The sequence below is a fragment of the Mastacembelus armatus genome, chromosome 14 (genome assembly GCF_900324485.2).
Source record: "Mastacembelus armatus chromosome 14, fMasArm1.2, whole genome shotgun sequence".
Classification (NCBI taxonomy): domain Eukaryota; kingdom Metazoa; phylum Chordata; class Actinopteri; order Synbranchiformes; family Mastacembelidae; genus Mastacembelus; species Mastacembelus armatus.
In genome coordinates, this window is record NC_046646.1 from 18,936,147 (window position 1) to 18,958,074 (window position 21,928).

The following is a 21,928-nucleotide window of genomic DNA, read 5'->3' on the forward strand; positions in this document are numbered from 1 at the left end:
AAAAATACACATGAAAACTCATAACTTCAAAAGCTTCAGCTAGTCATTTTCTAATTTAGTTGACAAGACTTACACACAATCGTTTTTAAATGAAAAATAAATTTCAGTGCTGCATTGTGAGTTCACTGAACTCAGGTTGAACAATTAGTTCAAAGATGTTTTTTGGCAAAGCAAGCTTTGATAGTTTGACTGAACCTGAGAAAGGAACGTCAATTGAGAAAGACAGTTATTTAGTTAAATCATAGCCGCCATCAACCAATAAGATATCAAACTACCTATGCAGCCAAATTGAAAATATTTGTATTATATGCTCAAATACAAATAAAACACCATATTTAGGTGATTGTGTGGCAATGATGGAATTATCACTTTACAAAACAAGAATAATGGTATAATTATCTATGTGAAAACATAGGAAAAACAGAAAGACTTGTGTAACCAGTGTTGTAATGAAATGACATACACTAAATAATCTGAAGTTACAAATTAACAACTTTCTTGTTCATGAAAATTTGCAACATTTTCATCACTCAAAAGAAAACCCCATCCCCTGACATAGAACAGTGAAACAGATCGACTTGAATTTGCCAGAAAAAATCCCATTATAGAAAAATAAAATGAACATTAAATAACAATAAAATCCCCTCACAATAACAAACATAAGGAAAATGTTCATGGTGGTGTTACTTAAGGCACAAATAAATATGGTAAAGATGCAAACTGAAGCACTGGAGTGATGTGTTGAGAAGAGGGACATTTAAAACTGGACATCAGACACTATAGTATGTACTAAAACCAGACAAGTAACTAAGGTTAATCCATTCATGAGTGCAATAATGGTCCAATTACTTATGGCTGTTACACTGTGATGAAGTCAATCTAACAGGTCAGTTCAGATAAACGTGGAGAATCTCTGGCTAGAGATTTGGCATCCAGCCTTCCGCTTTCTGAGGATGTAATGGGGACTGTAGAGTAAAGGTTCTTGCAGTTCTGCTCAGTAAGAAGGTAAACATTAATGGATTCCACACTATGTATCTCAGGGGAAAAACACAACAAGATTCTACCTGCAGTGATTGTCTCCAACACTAACCCTGAGAAGTACATGGGCTGAGGGAAGGCAAAAAAATAGGAAAGTTATCATTCAGCTATTTTGTAAATCACTCAGGGTATGAAATCAGCTTCAAACTTAAGAGACCCTACTGCTAAGACACTTGAGCACTATGATACCAACTCAAATTCTAATAGTAAAAAATAAAGTTCAATGAATGTCAAAATAGTCAATAGACAACAAAATATAAAAACTTGAAATGGCAGAGCTCAAGTTTGTAACAGTATATTGCATTTCTATTAACTACCATTATGAGGCATTAGAAACTGTTGCTGCAGTACTGCAATAAAGGCAATTCAGATGCAAAATGAAAAAAAACAAAACAATACAATCCAAAACAGAGATTAAACACCTAATTTAACAGGCAGGGTAGTATCACATGGAGACACTATCCCTGCCCATGTCTGCTTGTCAATTCTGAACCTTTGAGTTGAAATTACTGCTTTAATAAATAAGATCACAATGTTAATTTTCATACTGCATATCACTGGTAAGATTTTATCTTCAGTATATTTTCAGTGTTCAAAGCTACATTCAAAGCTCCAAAGCTACAGGTACCGTCAGAAATGTAGGCATGTGGGTTTCTTTAAAGTACTTCAGTATTTCTACATTACCAATTCCTCATGATATCAATAGCTAAATTTCACCAAATTACAAGTGATGCACGAACTTTAACTAATGCTGGTTTGTGACTACTTTTTAACTCCTGTCCCAAAATGTTCTTACGGCATTAATATTATTTTATACTCGCCTGTCTTTCAGTTAAGCTTCCCTTAAAACATCACAAAAAAACATATTCAGCACCACATTCTGAATGTGTGTTAGAAACATGGCACACATTGTTTGTTATATATTAAAAAAAAATGTGGACTGTGCTGTAGTGTAGCAAACAGTACAACTTAGCACGTCAGACAGCCAAACTAGTGGCTGCTTGTTGTTCTGGAGAAATTTAATCTTTTTAAAGTTTAAAGTGGTGTGTGTATGTGTCAGTCTATTTCAGTCATGTAAAAAAAGAAAAAAAAACATATCCAGAGTCACAACTGCTGGTGCCTTCTTTCCTCATTGTGCCGGGCTGGGCTCACACTTCTTCAAAGAAGGCCATCTGAGACATGTATGCCGAGTTGCGCTGCAAAACAAATGGGGAGCAGTTAGAGAGAGAAGGTGGCCTAAATCAGTGCAATGAAATCATTGTGTGATTAGAAAATGAAAGACAAGTATGTGTGCAATTACTGTACTAATGTATTAATGCAATGTACTTTCCTAACTACTGTGTTGTGTGTGCACACCTTTAAACTGGTGGTTGTTTTTGCTGACTTTTGTCTTTATGAACAGTCACATAGACATGGTATATGCTGATATTTTTAGTACAAGTTAGTTCCATACATGTCTTTGGTCTTACTTAGTTATGCAGTTTGAAATAGTGTGAGTTTTTAGCCTTTAGGTTATGTCTTCAAAGGTTTTCAACACAAAGCAGATATCTGTATATTAAAGAGAGGAGGAGAATGTGTGTAGTTCTGGTATACAAGTTGCAAAATAACTGGATAGACAGAGGGAAAACACTTATATAGTATTCTTGGCCACAAGCTGGATTCACTGGGTTAGTCACTAAGATTCTTTCAGACAACGAATAACATTAATAAGAAAAAGATCTGGTAAGGTGATTATACATACATTGCTGTGAGGTATGTAGACAGGATCCTGTATGTAACCCCTCGCCTCACTGTGGACACTGTAAAGGCTGGCCTGCTGCTGCTGCTCCTCCAGCTTCAGAGACTCGATCTCTGACTTCAGCTCCTTCAGCTGATCCTGAAGGTGTTTACTCTTCTCCATGTATTCCAGCCTGTATCAATAATGCATTGTAAGATATAAACACGCAGATCACGAACTGTCTCTCTAAAATGTTGCAGGAGATTTAAACTCCTCCCCACCTCTCTCTCTCGATCTCCATTGACAGCCTTTTCATGTCTGAGTCCTTAAAGTCAAGGGGGCTAGATGCCGATTCATAGCTACAGTCAGCTGCTTCAGGAGGAGCAGGCGGAGTAGAATAAGCTGCGATAAGCTGGAAAACAGGCAAGCACATGTCAAGTAAGTCGATACACTCATAAGAGGTAAAGGGCCTTTACCACTACTGCAGGACTATCTGCTGACACACCGGCAAAAAATAAAAGTGACATAAAGCTCAATTTAATGAACCAGCAAGTCAGGTCCTGTTGCTACATTTTGACCCTGTCAACAAAAAAATAGAAGTGGATTATTCTTCTCTAACTAAATCCATCCTAAAATAAAACAGTTGATGGCAGTGCTCACTGGTGTTGCAGTTCTCTGGATAAACAGTTTTCAGTGAAAAATTGGTCAAATGCACTAAACATCACAGATTGATGATTAATACTAGAAAAGTATATAAGATCATAAATCACCTTTAAAGCACCTGATATTTGTTTTAAAAGTTACTGAACTATAAAGAGCAAATAAGCAGCAGTATAAGCATCAGCATACAGGGTATGTTGTTTTGGTGATCTCCAGCAGCTTCTGTTTGGCTCTCCGCTCAGCATCCTTTGCCTCGGTCAGGTCCTGTTTCAGGTGATCTGCCTCCTTCAACCTGAAAACACAGGTTTGGTTAGTAAGAATATATTTTAAAAATACACTCACTGGAGGAAAATCATGAAGTACAATCACATTATGTGGGAGAGTGGGGTCAAAGATGTGAGATGACCAGACCTTTGCAGACCAATCCTCATTTAGCTTAAAAAAAGTCTAACAGATTTTCTCTTACTAATTTCTGCAGTGACAACATCAGGAGACCCTATGAACTCATTTTTGCTTGGTTGGAGAATTTAGTACCCCCATTAGAGCAAAACATGTTCCACCAGCCTTCAGGATTTCTTACAGGTTAAACTAGACTAACAAAGTACTTTAAGGGCTGAATAATTCTGAAATAAAATCACTTACAGACTTGAAACACACTCTATAGTGTAACACTCTAAATACCACTAGAACTCTGTCAAATCAAAAAAAGAAAAAGCATCTGAAGACGTGAACATGTAATTGTCTAACTCTCTATTGCTCCCACTTTTCAAACCACATTTCTAGAAAAAAAACTGTTGTCTTATATTTGGGCCAATGCAATAATGATTAACTCAAACAAATGCTTTAATCAACACTTGTCAAGATGATTCCAGACCTCCTCTCAGACTGCTCCACCAATTTGACAGCCAGCTGTTCAGCCTCCCTCATCTTCTGCTCCATCAGTCTTTTCTCCTCCTTGGTCTTCATGGCAGTGACCTCTAACCGCTGCCTCTCCTGCTCAGCTTCTGCGGCCTTGTGGGCCAACAGCTTGGCCTCCTCTTCCGCAATCTGGGCCTTCTCTGCCAGCAGGTCGGCTGTCTCCTCTGATCGCAGCTGGGGAAAACGCATTGTAACATTTAGAAAACATTTTACTAATGAATATATGATAAATGTTGATGGGTTTAGAGCACAGCATGATGGAAGAATTAGGCTCTGCTACATAAACAACATCATTTGCTTTAATGCTTTATTGTTTTTTTTTTAATTATTTGTATCACTATTTTTGTCATGCAATAAACAACAGGAATGTAAAGCTTATGACACAATCAGGTGCTTATAAAGAGGTTTGGAAGAGTTCATTATCCCATGTAAATGGTTGAAGCTCTCACCAGTGCCTCATTTGCCAGTCGTGCCTCGTCCTGCAACTGGAAAAGTCTTCGTTCCATCTCTTCTTTCGCTCTTTCTGCTTTCTCCCTCATCTGTTTTTCCCGTGCCAGTATTTGACGGTCCATCTAGAAGTAGGTGAAGAAACACAAATATAGTTTAGATGATCATTCATTATCACACTACTAAAACTAATTTTAACGTGTACATCCTATTTGTTACTCTCGTTGCTCAGTGCTGACCTTTTTACGTGCCTTCTCCTCCTTAGCTTGAGCCTTCATCTGCTGCACTTCAATAGAGTCCACCTTCCTCCTCCTCATGAACAGATCATGGTTACCGATGCACAACTGCAGGATCTGTAGACAGGGGACATGAACCACAATGTCTTGTTTCATCATCAACTGTTTTTATAGCTGAACATTTACAGGTAGACAAGTGAACCAACCAGCTTGTTGACACGCAGCTGAGATGAGTAGAACTTGAAAACATCTTTCTTCTTGTCCAGGGGTTTTATTGTGAACTGCAACATGTGAAGGTTAAAACGTTTCAGCACTTCAGCACTACTGGCACAGTCTTTTAGCAGTGTTTCAAAACATGGGCTTCTTTGACACTTTTACAACAATACAGTTTGATTTCAGAAGTGTAAAGCCATTACATGCATTTACCTCCTTTTCACTGTAAGAGATATTGCGGATGCCGCTCCAAGGAAAGGACTTGTTAGGATTTAGTTTGCTGTTGGGGCTGTAGATGTGAAGACCCTGAGCATCTACTCCAAGCAGCAGGTCTGTGTCCCTCTTATTTTGCTGTCATGTGATGTGTAAAACAGACACTGAACCACCATGGTAGTAACACTAATGATGCATTTTTCATACAACCATGCAAAATATACAAGACAATAATACACACTCACAGTAATGGCAAAGTAGCTGACACCATACATTTCAAGATCTTGAGCAATTTTTAGGTATTCCATCTCAGCCTCATCTCTGTATGGATGATGTAAAAATAAAGGCATATTAAACAAGGACACAGAATCTAAAAAAAAAAAAAAAATTTTTCTTTTCCTGCTGGATTTCAGTTGCTCTCCTAGGTCAGTTCTACCTGGCGATGCCTCTGTGTTCTGCGTACCAAGCTGTGATTTTCTCCTCCCACATGTCCGCTGTCATTTGATATTGCATCAGGACCTGGGAAACACCCACAGGATCACAAATACATAAACAATTATATATTGTTCACATTCATACACATACTTGCAAAGCACCTAAAAGACAATTACTACGTGTGTTTAACCTTTTACAACTTATTTTGTTGGAAGCTCAAAAGTGCACTACACTTACTCTTTTTGGCAAAAGCTCATCTTGTGCCAGGAAGCCTGGCTTGTGAAAGTTTGGATCATAGTCCCCATACTGTGATTGAGACAGGAGAAAGAGAAAAAAGAGGGAGAGAGATGTGGATGTTAATGCTGCAGAAAGAAATGATTAAAGCATACATAGCTCTAACTCAAAGTAAAATGTTGCACAATATAAATCCTGAGGTGGATAAATGAACAACAATGTTTCTCTGTAACTGATGGGATGTGTTACATCCAATAAGAAACTTAAAAGGTGATACATTAGTGTGTTTACAACTTGTTTCTGCTGCTCAGTTATCCATATTAATGCATTAAATGTATTTGCATATAGCAGTAACTCTGAATTCCTGCCTGACTTCAATGGACTAAATTGTTTAACAGACAGGTAAGACAAGCATAGTAGGTGCAACACAAATCTAAATGACATTAAGAAGTGATTTTGCCTTAGACACAGCTCTCTTACCTTGGCCTGGACAGCATATGATGCCAGCAGAACGGAGGCTTCCGGGGAACAGAATATTTCTTCATCTAATATCTGTTTTTTCACCTAAATGAGTTTGAAGACATGTATGAACATGTACTGAACCAGGCAGAAGTTTTTCTAGTCAGTTTACTAAGAAAAGCATCTTATCCATATGTAAAAGTAAAATATGTTTGTACTAAAAAGACCATGGAAAAGGCCATATGGCAAGAAATCTTTCAAGCTACCTGCAAGAAGAAAAGGTGTTGAGTAATTTCTTGGACCAGTTCTTCTTCTACTTTTTCTGGGAAGAATTTAGCCAGAAAATGAAATGTTATGGGAGAGTCCTTGGGAACCTCCTGGTCCAAGACCTTGGTGAATAAATCCATAAAAGAAAAAGAGTACAGGAAAAGCGCACAATAATGCAATTTTTAGACAAGACTCACAAAAGCCAGACTGTTGTGCCATTAGTTACGAGCAAGACATCGATTTATTGATTAAGAGGTAATTAAATAGCAGCAATTAAATTACATTTATATAAATTAAAGACTGTCATTTTTCAATTGATACGTTCTATAAAATAAAAAAACTAGTTTGATAGTTTAATAGAGAAATCATGAACAATGAACTGCTTATGAAAAATAACAATTTTCTGCATGCTTTATAATCCAGAATTGCCATTTTAAATTATGGCTAATATATAAATCTGCATCCTACTATACTGACCCGTTTCTCTGGTTTCAGCCAGGCGTAAGTGTCCTTTACTGTGTACCTGAGTCCAAAGAACCAGGTCTCCCTCAGACCAACAGTGCGACACACCAGGTCAAACAAGTCTTTACCTTTCCACTTTACCTGAGAAACACAGACAGCGACACCAAAAGACACCAGTGAGATGCTGAAAGTTAATGTGTTTGGTTGCAGCTGCTCTAATTTTATTTATAAAAGTATTTCAAGCATAAGAACATTACTTTTAAATTGATGGTAAAGTTGTGATGTGGCTGATTTACTGACAGCATTTACTGTGGTGTTTTATAGCCAAGGCGGCCCTTGACTGAAAAAAGACCACCTCTACTAACATCATAAAAAATTAATACACTTTTATGAGATAAAACATTAACCTTCAAAGGAAAAGCAGAAGCACTATTTCACATACCAAAAGACATATATTTAATTAGTATGGCTACAGAGTTTATCACCTACTATCTCAACCACAAAACGAGATGTATCTGGATCTGCACAGCCTAGAGTGTCTGATGAAGTTTCCTGGAGGAAATAATGAGTGATGCCTTCAGGCAGTTTATCATATATTTCAGTAGGTATGTTGTCCTAACTTGCAGCAGACATGGATCCTCCATGTCACTCCTACTATAAGTGTGAAATATATGGTAATAGGTTGGAAACAAGTTCACTAAAAAGGTGAAACAATAAAATTGGTGATCATTTTATACCTCATGCTTTATAAGCAGTCAAAACAGAAGGAGGACAAAAGGTGTATCGTATTGTCTTCAAATTTACTGCACACCTTTTGTCCTCCCGGGTCAAATTTACCCATTGTTTTTTTGAAAATGAGTCAAATTGACCCAAAGACAACAGGAGGGTTAAAATATCCTCATTTAACTGTTAGTGCCACATAACTTTAGCACAGTACCATATGAATGAGCATGAATATTTCAGGTTACATGACAAACCTGCTTGTACATGCATCTGAAATGACTCATTTCATGTGAGTAAATGGTTGTAAATGGAAATGTATACATGCAAATGCTTCATTTCAAGCTCACATGTTGAATAAATAGATCCATACCTCACAACTAAACTCCATCTCTGCATCCATGGTGACAACTTTGACTTTAAAAGTCTTTGGCTGCTTCTTCTTTAATCCAAGGATAGACATTTTGAGGGTCTGCTGTCAGAAAAACCTGGAAAATAAAAAAAAAGTTTTTTAATGACACCTTTCTGGCACTTAACTAAACGTTACAGGGTCATGTTTGTGGAAATGTGCTATCAGGCGCTAAGAATTTAATGCTAAAGATGTTTTACAGAAGAAACCCCGCGTTACTTCTTTGTTAAACTCAACATGCATTTGAAAACAAAGACGAGGCCCATTACCAGGGAGCAAAGTTGCAAACTTCAGCCGTCCAACAAGGCTCACAGGAGGCTGGGCTCTTTGCTGGGGAGACCAAAGCTAAGCTAGGTGATAAACAGGCTCCAGTTAAGCCACGAAAACGGACCAAAACAAGTTGGAGAAACAGCGGAACTTTTGCGAGACCTCCATGATAAAATGCCTCCAACGAGCGGGCTTTGTGTGTTTTAACGCAGTTTCTGACAACACCTGGAAACAACTTTGCTAACGCTACAGGTAGCTACGTGCTTTAGCTGGTTAGCTTGCTGTTAAAAAGTCAGAAGGACTTTCCAGAAGATTTTTGTTTTGACTCCCAGTCGCTCTACAGGTGGGAATAGGAACAGCAGCTTGGGAACGTGTTACTGCGCATGTGCAGACAACCACGGATGCAACGTTTATGGGTCGTCGAAAATATTGAATTTCAACCTTGGGTTAAGCCTGGGCTTGGGTGTGCTTTGGTTTATAGTCCTCTGGTAGTATCTGCTCCTCTAAACAGTGCAGAAAGTTAATTTTTAGTGACAACTTTGATAAAGTGTTTTCCAAACATAGGCCTTATTTTCTTTTTATTATGCTAAAAACAAAATGTCTGTGCATCTGTAACCTTGATTCAGTATCTTTTTTCAGCTTTTTTGGTTGTCAGAATTAGAGTTACCTTTCAAAAGGGACTGGGATTATGGGTGTAATCAAAAGGACAGAAGCAGAGTCATATTATTTTTGACCTTGTGTATAGAAATGGGTGGTGTAATTCAGTCTTGTCTGTCAGGCTTCTGTTTTTTGGCAAAAAAAGAAGAGTTGTCATTATAACCAGTGTGCAGAAATGTCTAATGTTTCATTATGTTTGGGAATGGCAGGCTGAGCCAATTTATTAGGAAACTAGATGAAAAAAACTATATAAAGTATATATATAATAGTATATATAAAAATTATATATACTGTATATGTGTATACATGGCCACAGACAGTAAATATATTAGTCACTGAAAATTATATATTTGATATTTGTCAGTTTATCACATTTGCATGTATTTATTTTATTTTCTTCCATCATCATTAGACACTTTCAACTACTCTTTCTTGCTTAAACTCTGGTGCTTTCATAAACTTTTAAAAAATTGGTAATTTCTAAATAAGATGTTCTACATCTAAATATTACATATATAAATATATTATAAATATTATATTAAATATTATACCTTCTTGCCTCATTGCAAGAAGGTTCTGGGTTTGCAAACTGTCAGGGACCTTTCTGTGTGGAGTTTGCATGTTCTCTCCGTGCTTGTGTTGGATTCCTCCCACAGTCCAAAAACATGTATGTCAGGTTGATTGGTGACTCTAAATTGCCCATAGGAGTGAGTGTGAGTGTGTGAGGTTGTTTTTCTCTATGTGGCCCTGTGATGGACTGATGACCTGTCCAGGGTGTACCCCTGCCTTCCACCTGAAAGAGAGCTGGCATAGGCTCCAGCAGATCCCTGTGACCCTGGTTAGGAATAAGCGGGTATAGATAATGGATGGATACATTTATCAGATGGATTTATACAAACATTTCTTTCCATTGGGATATTATTTTTTTTATTCTACTGTTTGTTGTTGCTCAGCGCTTTGTGTGACTTCTATCACTGGCAAATGGTTTACAAATAAATTCAGATTGATTCATATTGTTTTCTAATGTCGAAGCAACATGGTGCTTTTAATATATATATACTTGCTGTAACTGAACTGCACTGCTTTAACTCATTTAAATTTACTGTTTCATAGAAACACAACTAAAATTTTAGTAAGGTCGATAACTTTTATAACAATAATTTATAAGCACAAAATTGTCTGCAGGTGTCTCAACTCATGTTCAAAGGCACTGAAACTTAGCTGTTCTACTTTACAATGCTAGTGACCATGGTCAAACCAGGAAGGCTCAGGAGGAGATAAGCATGATTAAATTTAGTACTTGGGCGAAATCCAGTTTGTGCATTTCATTTTCCAGTAAGTGCTCATCTCAAGCTATGACAGTAAAGGAGACAGTTGACATCAATGGTTTAGTTTGTTCCCCAGAATAAATGTATTTGAGCTGACACCATACAAACCTAGTGAACGTGAACTGACAGGTTTCATTAACAGGAAAGATGGTGTGAATTCATAAAATTTATTACCATAAATATGGCAGATTACAGCATCCATATATATATATATAAAGTTTAAATTCACAAAACTGCACAGCAACGTGACAGCGTGAAGATTTACATGATTTTCTTTAGCTCATCAAACAATACCAGCACGAAGGCACTGCCCAGGCTTCTGAGCACGTTGGAATAGGCCCCGTTAAAAAAGGCTTTGCGACCCTCATTGCGTGCCATCTTACGCCAGCAGTCAATAGTCCCATGGTATATGATGTCACCTGAGGATGGTAAGAAAAATGCATAAGTTAGAAAAAGCAGGGAGAAATAAAACTTATACAATCAGGGCATGAAAAAACACTTTTGTGTTTAAGATCAACTCCATAACCAAGAGTCTATACTGTCTATAATGTCTTTTCCAAATTATATGACTATTGTGCTGTAAAGCTTTCCATTATTGCAAATAAACTAACCTTCTTTGCGTCCAGACTGCATCATCATACGTCTACGAACAGTATCGAAGGGGTATGAGATCAGACCAGCAACAACTGTCACAGTCTGTGCAATCATCCAGCTCACCAATATATGGATGTTCTTGGGATCTGAAAGCATACCTATAAAGACACAAATAAAGACTATACAACTGATTTTCAGTGTTTTAGAAGAAATAATATGTGTCACAAGATGTAAAACTCAACGTACCCTTAGCTGTGTCATAGATGCCAAAGTATGCAGCCCTGTAGATGATGATACCTTGCAAAGACACACTGAAGCCCTGGTACAAACCTCTCAGGCCATCAGACTTAATGATCTTCACCAGACAGTCTCGCAGACCAGTAAACTCTCTTTGAGCTATATTCTTTCCCACATCAGCAGCCAGGCGGGTACGAGCGAAGTCAAGGGGGTACACGAAACAGAGAGAGGTGGCTCCGGCAGCACCACCTGAGGCCAGGTTACCAGCAAAGTACCTCCAAAACTGGGTCCGACTGTCAGTGCCACTAAGGAAAATCTGCTTGTATTTGTCCTTGAAGGCAAAGTTGAGGGCCTGGGTAGGAAAATATCTGATCACATTGGCAAGATTACCTCTCCAGAAAGAAAGGACTCCTTGCTCCCTGGGGATACGGACAATACAGTCGATGAAACCCTTGTACTGCTTATCTACGGTGATCTGCTTACTGGCATGCTGCACCTGGAATAAGGAAAACGAAAGACGTTTAAAAGAGGGAAGCTAAATAACTGTTAAACATATAACATCCATAATACAATACAAACAACTCTTACAATCCCACTAGGGGCAATTTGTTCTTAGCAGCTCATTATGCACACAACACACCACAATAGAGGAATGAAATACAATACACAAGAAGATATTCCAGCTTTTAGCTTAATGTTCAACAGAAATGGATTAAACAGAATAAATATCCTGCTGTTTGTTCAAATTAATGTTAAGTTTCAATGTTAAACTACAAGAGTGATATTTGATTTTTTTCTGCCAGTAGAACATGGGATTTGATTTCACTATAGGCAGGCTGAGGAGGTAAATTTACTTAGATGTAATCATTCCCTTAAGTGATAGTTGATACTAAGCTAGTCTAAAACATTGCTAATTAAATCTGGACTAAAATAGGCTATATTGAAAACTAACAAAAATCAAATAACAAAATGACTAAAATCTATAAACATTTTTATTAACAGACTCTATCTAAAAGCATGCCAACAATGAATGGGTTATTTAATAGCCAATTTCACTTATTTGCAAATCATCCTTCTCCTCCACCTTAAAGACAGATCATCTCTGAGCTATGGGAGGAATCTCTAAGACATAAGGGATGATATATGAGACCATCTTTCACAAAGGTCTTTCATCAAGTAGATGTACCCCTTTCTCAGAAACCTGTTGGTGACACTGCACTTTCAATTATTAAAGAGCAGATACACAGGTGTTATTGACAAACAAAACACAAACAAATATTCTGTTCATACATTCATTATCTTAAATACAATATGAATGCAGAACGAATCTATCTATCTATCTATCTATCTATCTATCTATACCTGCAGTTTAATTCTAGTGGATATGTTTAGAAAGGCATCAATAAACAGCATTAAACTGTCTGGTTACTGGCCCACAGCTTTTAACCAATCAGAATGCAGATGTAACCAGACTTTTTACCTGGAGGATAAGCTTCGCTCTCTCGACTGGGGCGACGGCAGATTCAACGATGATAGCAGAGATGCCACCGGCCAAGAAATCCTTGGCGAAAGAAACAGTTTGTTCACTCATGATGTGATGTTGTTGATGTGGCTGCCTCACACACAATGTAACTATTCACACCTTCCTCACCGCAGTAAACTTGGCTTTAAGTAGGATATTCCACAGACATCCGCTGATCCTGATGCAGCTCAGCAGGTGTCAGGTTCACATTGGGTTTGCAATAGGAGTACGCTTACCTCACACTTAACCTAGGGAGCATCAATAAATTACCCTTTTAATCGCCGGTGTATATTTATTTTGATTCTTTTACTTGATATAAATCTTCTTAAATCTGCTTTTGCAATCTAGCGTTTATTTACCTGGCTATTCTACTTGTTCTCACTCGAAACATTCGAGCGAACCGTACCTACGACAGATATACACTATTGGATATTCATAAAAGCTGCAAGAACTTTGTTTTGGATCATCCATTCAACTTCGACCATCTACCCCCGGAGTTGATCAGACAGCCGCGACCTGATGAACAACTTATCCCGACCGGGTATGCTCGCCGCCGGCGACGTGACCGCAAACAGCGTCGGGGTAAGCGTGGTGGAGTGCGAGCTAGGTTAAGGCTCAATCCACACCGAACTGCACTCCCCAGCATATTTCTTGCCAACGTGCGTTCTTTGTTGAACAAGCTGGACGAACTTAAGATCTGGACCCTCACACAGAAAAGACTTATGGACTGTAACATCATGTTTTTCACTGAAACTTGGCTTAGCAAAGACATCCCATCCTCCGTGGTTGAACTAGAAGGCCGTTCTGTCTTCAGGGCGGACAGGACGGCAGAGGCTTCGGGTAAGAGCAGGGGAGGCGGTTTATGCATTTATGTAAACAAAACTTGGTGCACGGACTGCGTCACTGTTAGTACCCACTGTTCTGCTGAACTGGAATATTTAGCCATCAAATGCAGACCCTTCTACCTTCCACGTGAGTTCAGCTGCATTGTTGCTATCGCTGTGTATGTACCACCTGACGCAAATAGCAAAGCAGCAATGAAAGAACTCTCCATTGCCATTAACAAGCTTCAGACTCAACACCCAGATGGGGCTTTTATTGTCACTGGGGACTTTAACCATTGCAACCTAAAAACTGTTCAACCTAAATTTCACCAAAACATCTCATGCTTCACTAGAGACAATAAAACCTTGGACCATGTTTATACTAATGTGCCTGGTGCCTACAAAGTCATACCCCTCCCCCACCTTGGTCAGTCCGACCACCTCTCTTTGTTTCTCCTGCCTAAGTACACTCCAGTCATTAAACGTGTGAAACCAACAACAAAAGCTGTTAAGGTCTGGATGGAAGATGCAGACTCCACTCTACAACAACTGTTCCAGCACACTGACTGGAATATGTTTGCTTCCGACGCCACCACGGACTCCCAAACAAACATTCACACATACACCAACTCTGTCCTGGATTATATCAACAAGTGTGTAGAGGGAGTGACTACACATAAAACAGTGAAACTATTCCCTAATCAGAAACCCTGGATGAACAAAGAAGTTCGCCTTCTCCTCAAGGCTAGGGATGCAGCCTTCAGGTCGGGAGACCAGGAGGCGTACAGCTCAGCCAGATCCAACCTGAGGAAAGGAATATCCAGGGCCAAACACTCCTACAAGGAAAGGATTGAAGAGCACTTCAACTCCTCTGACCCCCGGCGTATGTGGCAAGGCCTACATACAATCACCAACAATTCCCCCTGCAACTCTCCCCTACCCTCCTCTACTTCCCTCCCAGACAAGCTGAACCACTTTTATGCTCGATTTGACCGGGAAAACAAGGAGACAGCCTTCAAGCCAGCCGTTTCACCAGATGAGGACATACTCCAATTTTCCACCTCAGAGGTCTGCGACATTCTGGGCAGGGTGAATGCTCGGAAAGCTGCTGGACCTGATGGAGTACCCGGACGTGTGTTGCGAGCCTGCTCGGAGCAGTTGGCTGGTGTCTTCACCAACATCTTTAACATGTCTCTGGCCCACTTAACAATCCCCCACAGTTTTAAATCTGCCACTATTGTTCCGGTGCCTAAAAAGTCTACAGCCAAAGAACTGAATGACTTCCGCCCGGTTGCACTGACACCCATAATTGCAAAGTGTTTTGAGAGGCTGGTCCTCTTCAAACTGAAGTCATGTCTGCCTGCTACACTGGACCCATATCAATTTGCCTACCGACGCAACAGATCAACAGAGGATGCCATCTCCACAGTGCTCCATCTGGCACTCACCCACCTGGACAGTCCCAATACATATGTCAGAATGCTGTTCATTGACTTTAGTTCAGCATTCAACACGGTGATCCCCTCCAAGCTGATCTCCAAGCTCAGCCAGCTTGGCATCAGCAACTCACTTTGCAGCTGGATTATGGACTTCCTCACTAACAGACCCCAGACTGTTAAAATAGGATGCCTCTCCTCCTCCACCATTACCCTGAACACTGGCGTGCCGCAGGGCTGTGTGTTGAGCCCTCTGCTCTACTCCCTCTTCACCCACGACTGCGCCCCTGTTTATGGCTCCAATGCTATAATCAAGTTTGCAGATGACACCACAGTGGTGGGCCTGATCAGAGAGGAGGATGAAACAGCATATAGAGATGAGGTTCAGCAACTAGCTTTGTTGTGCAAAAACAATAACCTGGCACTCAATATCCAGAAGACCAAGGAGATCATTGTGGATTTCAGGAGAGCCAAGAGCAGGGCACACATCCCCCTCCACATCAGCGGTGCTGAGGTGGAACGTGTGTCTAGCTTTAAGTTCCTTGGAGTACACATCACTGAAAATCTTTCCTGGTCCCTCAACTCCTCCAGTCTGGTGAAGAAGGCGCATCAGCGCCTTCACTTCCTACGTACCCTGAAGAAAGCTCACCTATGCTCTAGGATTCTAACAGACTTCTACCATTGTACCACTGAGAGCATACTCACTAACTGCATCTCTGTTTGGCACGGCAACTGCAACGCTGCTGATCGCAAGGCACTGCAAAGAGTAGTGAAATCTGCTCAAAGGATTATTGGCTCCCAACTCCCCTCCATCCACGACACATATCATAAACGCTGTACAAACAAAGCCAAGTCCATTGTCAAGGACGCCACCCACCCAAATCATGGTCTTTTCAGCCTACTCCCATCTGGCAGGCGATACAGGAGCCTGCGTTCCCGCACCAGCAGGCTCAGGTACAGCTTCTTTCCAGAGGCTGTAGCACTGCTGAACAAAACTTCACCTCCTGTCTAGCATTTGCACTTTAAGCTATTTCTAGTAACCTGTTTACATTTTACTATTTGCACTGTTACATGTTTACATTGACTGTATTGCACTGTTTATCAGTTTACATTACTCCTACACTGTTTCACCCAGGACTTGCACTGCTAACACCCCATACTATACATTATATATATATATATATATATATATATATATATATATATATATATATATATTTTTTTTTTTTTTTTTTTTTTTTTTTTTAATATTCCATAGCCTGCCCATATACCCGGGCAATATATTGTACATATATATTAGTTATATTAGTTATATGGTAAACCTGTATTTATTTATCTATACACTGTACATTATTCATCTCTACTGTCTACACAACCATACTCTACCTGCACTTAGTACTTAATGCTTCTTTGCACTTCTGGTTGGATATCTACTGCATTTCATTTGCTCTGTACCTGTACTCTGCTAAATGACAATAAAGTTGAATCTAATCTAATCTAATCTAATCTTTTCAATAGCTGTCATATAATGTGATGCTGTGACTCCATAAAAAAAATATAAATTATTAGTCTAACTTAAATATAATTATATATCTTTACACGGAATCCCAAATATTTCATCTAAAATGGGGGTTTACCACAAAACATTTCCTATAATAATAAAGTGATTACTTACTCTCATATTGCAGAATATTTCCAGACTTTCCACATCATGTTGCCACCACTATGGACAACATGGTGGTATCAACAAACAGACAACACTATATTCATTAGACTGCAGGTTTGTAAATGTACTTTAAGTCATGGTTTTCTGTAAGTGTCACATTGCCTGAAGTGCTGCTGAGATACAGGACATGTGACAGAAAGTGTCCTTCAAAATAAAAATACAACAGTATCATGCAGGCATGTCCAACGAGGACAAACGTGCAACGGAGAAGACAGTAGTTTCTTAGAAATGTTTTCCACTTGGATTAGTTGTTTATCTGGTTAATCTCATGTGATATGGAATTTCATTGTTGACTGGTTTGACGTTCCACGTTTCATTGCGCAATTAGGCCCCATAAAATAAATATCCTGTTTTCTTTGTACCGATGCCTGTGTAATGTTGTGTTTTAATTGTTTGTGGGTTGATAATAAAGTCAAAGATCTGATTAAAGTTTTTTTTCCTGCTACACAACGTGACGTCATTGGGCACGGCGTTGCGCTGGCCAATCACGTACATGCGTGTGCGCATTCCTGGTGTTTCCTGGTGACACACGAAATTTCCGCAGTTTACTTCTCGAAAGATAGAAGTGTTGGCGGCATATTAACCTTCCAGAGTTGTAAAACCCTGCCTGTGAGTATTGCAAACCACTGTTTGGTCGTTTCCTGGTCTTTTAAACGTCCCTACACCTGGACTTCCTCGGTCCTGTCTTAGTAGGCTTGTTGGATCAACTGCATCTCGTCGGAAAAGACGACAAGAGCAGTCAGTGGCTGCAGGGGTAGTTACAAAAATCAAAAAGCTGCAGGTAGCAGTTTCCTGTCTTTCCAGTCGGGTCCGACCTGTATCTTAAGGCTGAAACCACATGTCTGCCCGCGGTTCAAGCTTTCCATCGGTGGGTGTGCCCCTATAACACTATAGTTAATCTATAACATTAGTACATTGTCTCAGCTTCCTTATTTCCTTTAACAGGTTTCTATATCATGTCAGCTAACACATTTGAAAATGTGAAAGCAGTTATCTTATCAGCGCATAAAAGCACCACACCAAGAGAAAAAGTCAGCTTTTACAACTCCTGGGCAGACAACTATGATCAGGTAAGATTATTCAAGTGACAACACTTCAATTCCGCAAAATATTAGCAGTATTTTTTTTCTTTTGTTTTTTTTTAGTCCATTTATATTATAGAACCTCTTAAGTGAAGCGTGGCTGATGGAAGAAATACAGTTAGTGAACCCCAGACCAATCTCTTATAACTAATAACACACAAATCACTGTGTTGTTCTTATCCATACTCAAACACAAACATTCAAAGCGTAGTTTGGAAAAAGCAAGTGGCAAATGACATCAATAAAAGCTAATGAGGGTCAGAAGATAGAAAACCTGGAGCTGAGTCAATGAATCACGATTGGAGGTGTGGGTTAGTTTAAAAAACACTATCACATTGGCAGGGTGCCACGGAGGAAGCTGCTCTCCAAAAAATCCTCATTGTGTTCCTGAAGTTTGCCAAAGAGCACCCTGACACCTCACAACAACACTGAAAACATAGTTTCTGAACTCATAAAACTATGAATGTGTATTTGGTGTGTTTTATAAAGGCATGAATGATTACAACTGAGTCTCATTAGCTTGAGCACATTGTGGTTGTTTATACTTGTTATTTAGATTCAGACTGAATCAGATTTTAGTACAAATTGATGCAAAAAAGCCATTAATTCCAAAGAGTCCACAAACATCACACTTTCCACTGTTAATCATGATATTATTATATCGCTAAATGTGTTCAGATTCTTGTTTGCTGTCTTCATCTGTTCTAAAAGTGACTTTTCAAAACCTGTGTGAATAGGATGTGGCTGTCCTGGACTACCGTGCACCAGGTCTGGCAGCAAACATCATCTCCTCCCATTTCACTGGTGACCGTGAAGCAGCTGTCGTGTTGGATGTGGCCTGTGGTACAGGATTAGTGGCCAAACAGGTAAAGACAAACAATTCTTTTCTTTTCAGAGTGACAAAGTCTTTTCTATGAATACAATAAGACCTCCTGTTTCTTATGATTCTCAAATTGAACAAAACTTTTAGTTGGCACATTGAGTCGACAGTACGACTGGTTGTACAACTCTGTTGTACTCTGTCGTACAGATGAGGAGACATGGATTTGGACATTTTGTGGGTATCGATGGAAGCGAAGCTATGTTGAACTTGGCTAGAGAGAGCGGGTCGTACCAGGACCTGAAGCAGTGCATGCTGGGAGAGGATCCGCTACCTGCCCAGTGCAGTAAATATTGTTGCTATTTTTTTTTTTCCACTGCTCTGTCACTTCTTGCTTGTGTTGTTGATTCATTACATGTTGGTTGTTTTATTATCAGTACTGCAAGTCGTTTTGTGATCAACTTTAAAAACCTATTTTGAAAAAAAAAAAAGATATTGTGACAATTAAATATTATCAGCTTTTAGCATTACTATCAGTAGTTGCTGGAGTTGAAGGCATTACCTGTGAAATGGTTTCATTTTAATCCTCTTCGCCTTTTCCCTGCAGATTCGTTCGATGTGGTTGTGATCGTTGGAGCACTGAGTGTTGGTCAGGTCCCAGTTGGTGTGGTCAGAGAGTTATGCAAATCCGCCAAACCAGGTTGGTCTGATGCTGTCACAGCTGCGGCTCTGATTATTGGTCATCATTCAGTATCTCCTCATTGTGCAGCACATGAGTTTTATTTCAGGCAACAATACCACCATGCTGCCTGTTTCCTCTAGGTGGCTACGTCTGCATGACAACCAGAAGTAACCACGATAATGTGGAATACAAGGCCGACCTGGAGCGTGAGCTGAAGCAGATGAAGGAAGAGGGACTGTGGAGTTGTGTAGAGGTCACTGACGTGGAAGACTGGGAGAGAGCGGTGTCAGAGCAGGAGGATGGCTACATTTCTGGTGCAGTTTACCTCTATAAGAAGCTACAGTGATAGCTCAGTGCACAACAATGTAAATGTAACATCCATCCATCCATCCATTTTCTATACCCGCTTTTTCCTGAAAGCCAGGGTCATGGGGATCTGCTGGAGCCTATCCCAGCTCTCTCTCGGGTGAAAGGCAGGGGTACACCCTGGACAGGTCACCAGTCCATCGCAGTAAATGTAACATCACTCCAGGAAATGTACAAATCAGCATTATTCAAGAAGATACAAAATATTCAAATAATTCAGTCTTATAGGTTTGAAGTTTGAGATGTGCTGCATTCACCCTCCATCCCGCTATTATCTATACCAGTGGTTCCCTATCCTGGTCCTCAAGGCCCACTGCCCTGCTTGTTTTCCAACTATCCCTGTGCCTCCTGTTTCTGATTGGCTGAACACACTTGATCCAGGTAATCAGCTGTGGTTATGGCAGCGATAGTTGGAAAACAAGCAGGGCAGTGGGCCTTGAGGACCAGGATTGGGATCCACTGATCTATACCACTAGGGAGGCTGGAGCCAATCCCAGTTGACTTAGTCAAGAAACTACATTCAGATATAATGGAAATTTGAGACTTCAAGTATTCATGGCTAAATCTTTCTGTGTCATTTTGAAATTCTCCTAAGTCACTTCAGATTTTTACAGATACACATTAATTTTGTGGAAGTGGAAGTTGTCCTAACAGGAAATTATTGAGTAAACATGAGAACCATATAATAAATGAAATAATGTAAGTTATGTCTCTTTACTGTCATTTAATGCACTAATATCTAGTGGTCGTTAATTAAACAGGCTAGTTATTCGGTTGAATGGGAATCATGAACTTTATAAATTCAGATACTTGGATGTTGCATAAATCTCAAGTCAATTTTTCTAACTGTGACTCAAAGATGTACACCAGATTCAACAACAATCCACCAAATAATTGATATTTCACCCAACTAAATATTACAAAAACAAATCTGAGCCTCTTGGTGGCCATACAGAAAAACTCAGTGGATCATCAAAGTCATTTAGACTCATCCTCTGGGCATCTGCACTGAACAGAAATATTTCAGGTTATAGACTGGAGCCACTACAGTTTGCATTAAGTGCAATACAAAACTTTCAGCCACAAAATGTAGGCTACTGAAAGTATAAAGGTAAACGATTTTTCAGCATTATTTGATTATATTGTATATGTATGAATAATATATGTTGTTTGTCCCTGCCTTAGCATATTAGCCTTATTCAACCTTGTAAAGTTGATGCAGTCCTGTAGTGTAAATCAGTCACTTTGAATAAAATCTTAATACTTTCCAGTAGAACTAGCATTTGAGGTTTGGTGTTTGTTTGGATATGACTGTTTTAGACTTCCATGGTCCAAGTCAAGCAGCAAAAAGCAACTGCTTCCATTTCACTTGTGACTGTGAAACGTCTGTTGTGCTGCATGTGGCCTGTGGTACAGGATTGGTGGCCAAACAGGTAAAAACACAGGAGACAAAACACATTTTGGTTGGTCCTGACCTGATTAAATAGAAGAAACTAGAAAAGATTATTGTCTCCCTTAATTATTACCAGACTATTACCGAACAACACTAACGAGAACAGTGACAGTGAACTGAAATTATAAAATTGTAGGCCATAAAAAAACATTGGACTTTTAGTGACTAGAAATGTCCAAACTTGTGGATCTGTACCTGCTGGGTGTGTAAATATGACATTGTTTGATAACAAGTTAGAACAGCAGCAACAATTGAAAAGGTGACAATATGTCAGAGATTTGGATTTTTTAGTCTTACTGAGTGCAGCATGCAGTACAAAAATAGATTTAAGGACAGCCCATATGAAAGGAAACTGGAGGTAAATTACCTTGTTGATGTTGCTGTTCGCTCTTCACAGTTTGGTCTCTTTCCTTTGCAGAATCATTTGATGTGGATGTGATCTCTGGAGCACTGTGTTGGTTACATTCCTGTTAATATAGTCAGAGAGCTGTGTAGTGCCTGCATAC

At 39.4% G+C, this 21,928-nt stretch overlaps 3 protein-coding genes across 3 annotated transcripts; 1 reads left to right on the forward strand and 2 right to left on the reverse strand.

Moving 5' to 3' along the window:
* Positions 1–430: 430 nt before the first annotated feature.
* Positions 431–9,020, reverse strand: nf2b (NF2, moesin-ezrin-radixin like (MERLIN) tumor suppressor b). The gene is made up of 17 exons (XM_026327992.1): positions 8,698–9,020; positions 8,393–8,507; positions 7,315–7,440; positions 6,837–6,959; positions 6,592–6,675; positions 6,115–6,183; positions 5,879–5,961; positions 5,688–5,763; positions 5,443–5,580; positions 5,223–5,297; positions 5,020–5,133; positions 4,783–4,905; positions 4,290–4,507; positions 3,605–3,707; positions 3,037–3,167; positions 2,780–2,948; positions 431–2,234 (listed from the first exon to the last, which is right to left on the reverse strand). The coding sequence occupies exons 2-17, from the start codon at positions 8,480–8,482 to the stop codon at positions 2,187–2,189; spliced, it is 1,770 nt and encodes a 589-aa protein (XP_026183777.1). The 5' UTR covers positions 8,483–8,507; positions 8,698–9,020; the 3' UTR covers positions 431–2,186.
* A 1,866-nt stretch (positions 9,021–10,886) lies between these two features.
* LOC113142767 (ADP/ATP translocase 3-like) lies at positions 10,887–14,282 on the reverse strand. Its single transcript, XM_026327993.1, has 5 exons — positions 13,393–14,282; positions 12,992–13,281; positions 11,521–12,007; positions 11,292–11,432; positions 10,887–11,099 (listed from the first exon to the last, which is right to left on the reverse strand). The coding sequence occupies exons 2-5, from the start codon at positions 13,100–13,102 to the stop codon at positions 10,942–10,944; spliced, it is 897 nt and encodes a 298-aa protein (XP_026183778.1). The 5' UTR covers positions 13,103–13,281; positions 13,393–14,282; the 3' UTR covers positions 10,887–10,941.
* Positions 14,283–17,530: 3,248 nt separating this feature from the next.
* mettl27 (methyltransferase like 27) lies at positions 17,531–21,251 on the forward strand. The gene is made up of 6 exons (XM_026327994.2): positions 17,531–17,887; positions 17,965–18,089; positions 18,839–18,967; positions 19,132–19,267; positions 19,529–19,621; positions 19,744–21,251. The coding sequence occupies exons 2-6, from the start codon at positions 17,976–17,978 to the stop codon at positions 19,947–19,949; spliced, it is 678 nt and encodes a 225-aa protein (XP_026183779.1). The 5' UTR covers positions 17,531–17,887; positions 17,965–17,975; the 3' UTR covers positions 19,950–21,251.
* The last annotated feature ends 677 nt before the right edge of the window (positions 21,252–21,928 follow it).

Excerpts from the sequence above, each read along its gene's own strand:
- nf2b (XM_026327992.1), bottom strand. The coding sequence starts at position 8,482 with ATGTCTATCCTTGGATTAAAGAAGAAGCAGCCAAAGACTTTTAAAGTC. Across the intron at positions 6,960-7,314 it reads GGCTGAAACCAGAGAAACGG|GTCTTGGACCAGGAGGTTCC; the intron begins GTCAGTATAGTA and ends TTATTCACCAAG. Across the intron at positions 5,298-5,442 it reads TCTCTTACAGTGAAAAGGAG|TTCACAATAAAACCCCTGGA; the intron begins GTAAATGCATGT and ends CACATGTTGCAG.
- LOC113142767 (XM_026327993.1), bottom strand. The coding sequence starts at position 13,102 with ATGAGTGAACAAACTGTTTCTTTCGCCAAGGATTTCTTGGCCGGTGGC. Across the intron at positions 11,433-11,520 it reads CATCTATGACACAGCTAAGG|GTATGCTTTCAGATCCCAAG; the intron begins GTACGTTGAGTT and ends GTGTCTTTATAG. Across the intron at positions 11,100-11,291 it reads GCAGTCTGGACGCAAAGAAG|GTGACATCATATACCATGGG; the intron begins GTTAGTTTATTT and ends TACCATCCTCAG.
- mettl27 (XM_026327994.2), top strand. The coding sequence starts at position 17,976 with ATGTCAGCTAACACATTTGAAAATGTGAAAGCAGTTATCTTATCAGCG. Across the intron at positions 18,968-19,131 it reads CAGGATTAGTGGCCAAACAG|ATGAGGAGACATGGATTTGG; the intron begins GTAAAGACAAAC and ends TCTGTCGTACAG. Across the intron at positions 19,622-19,743 it reads ATGCAAATCCGCCAAACCAG|GTGGCTACGTCTGCATGACA; the intron begins GTTGGTCTGATG and ends TGTTTCCTCTAG.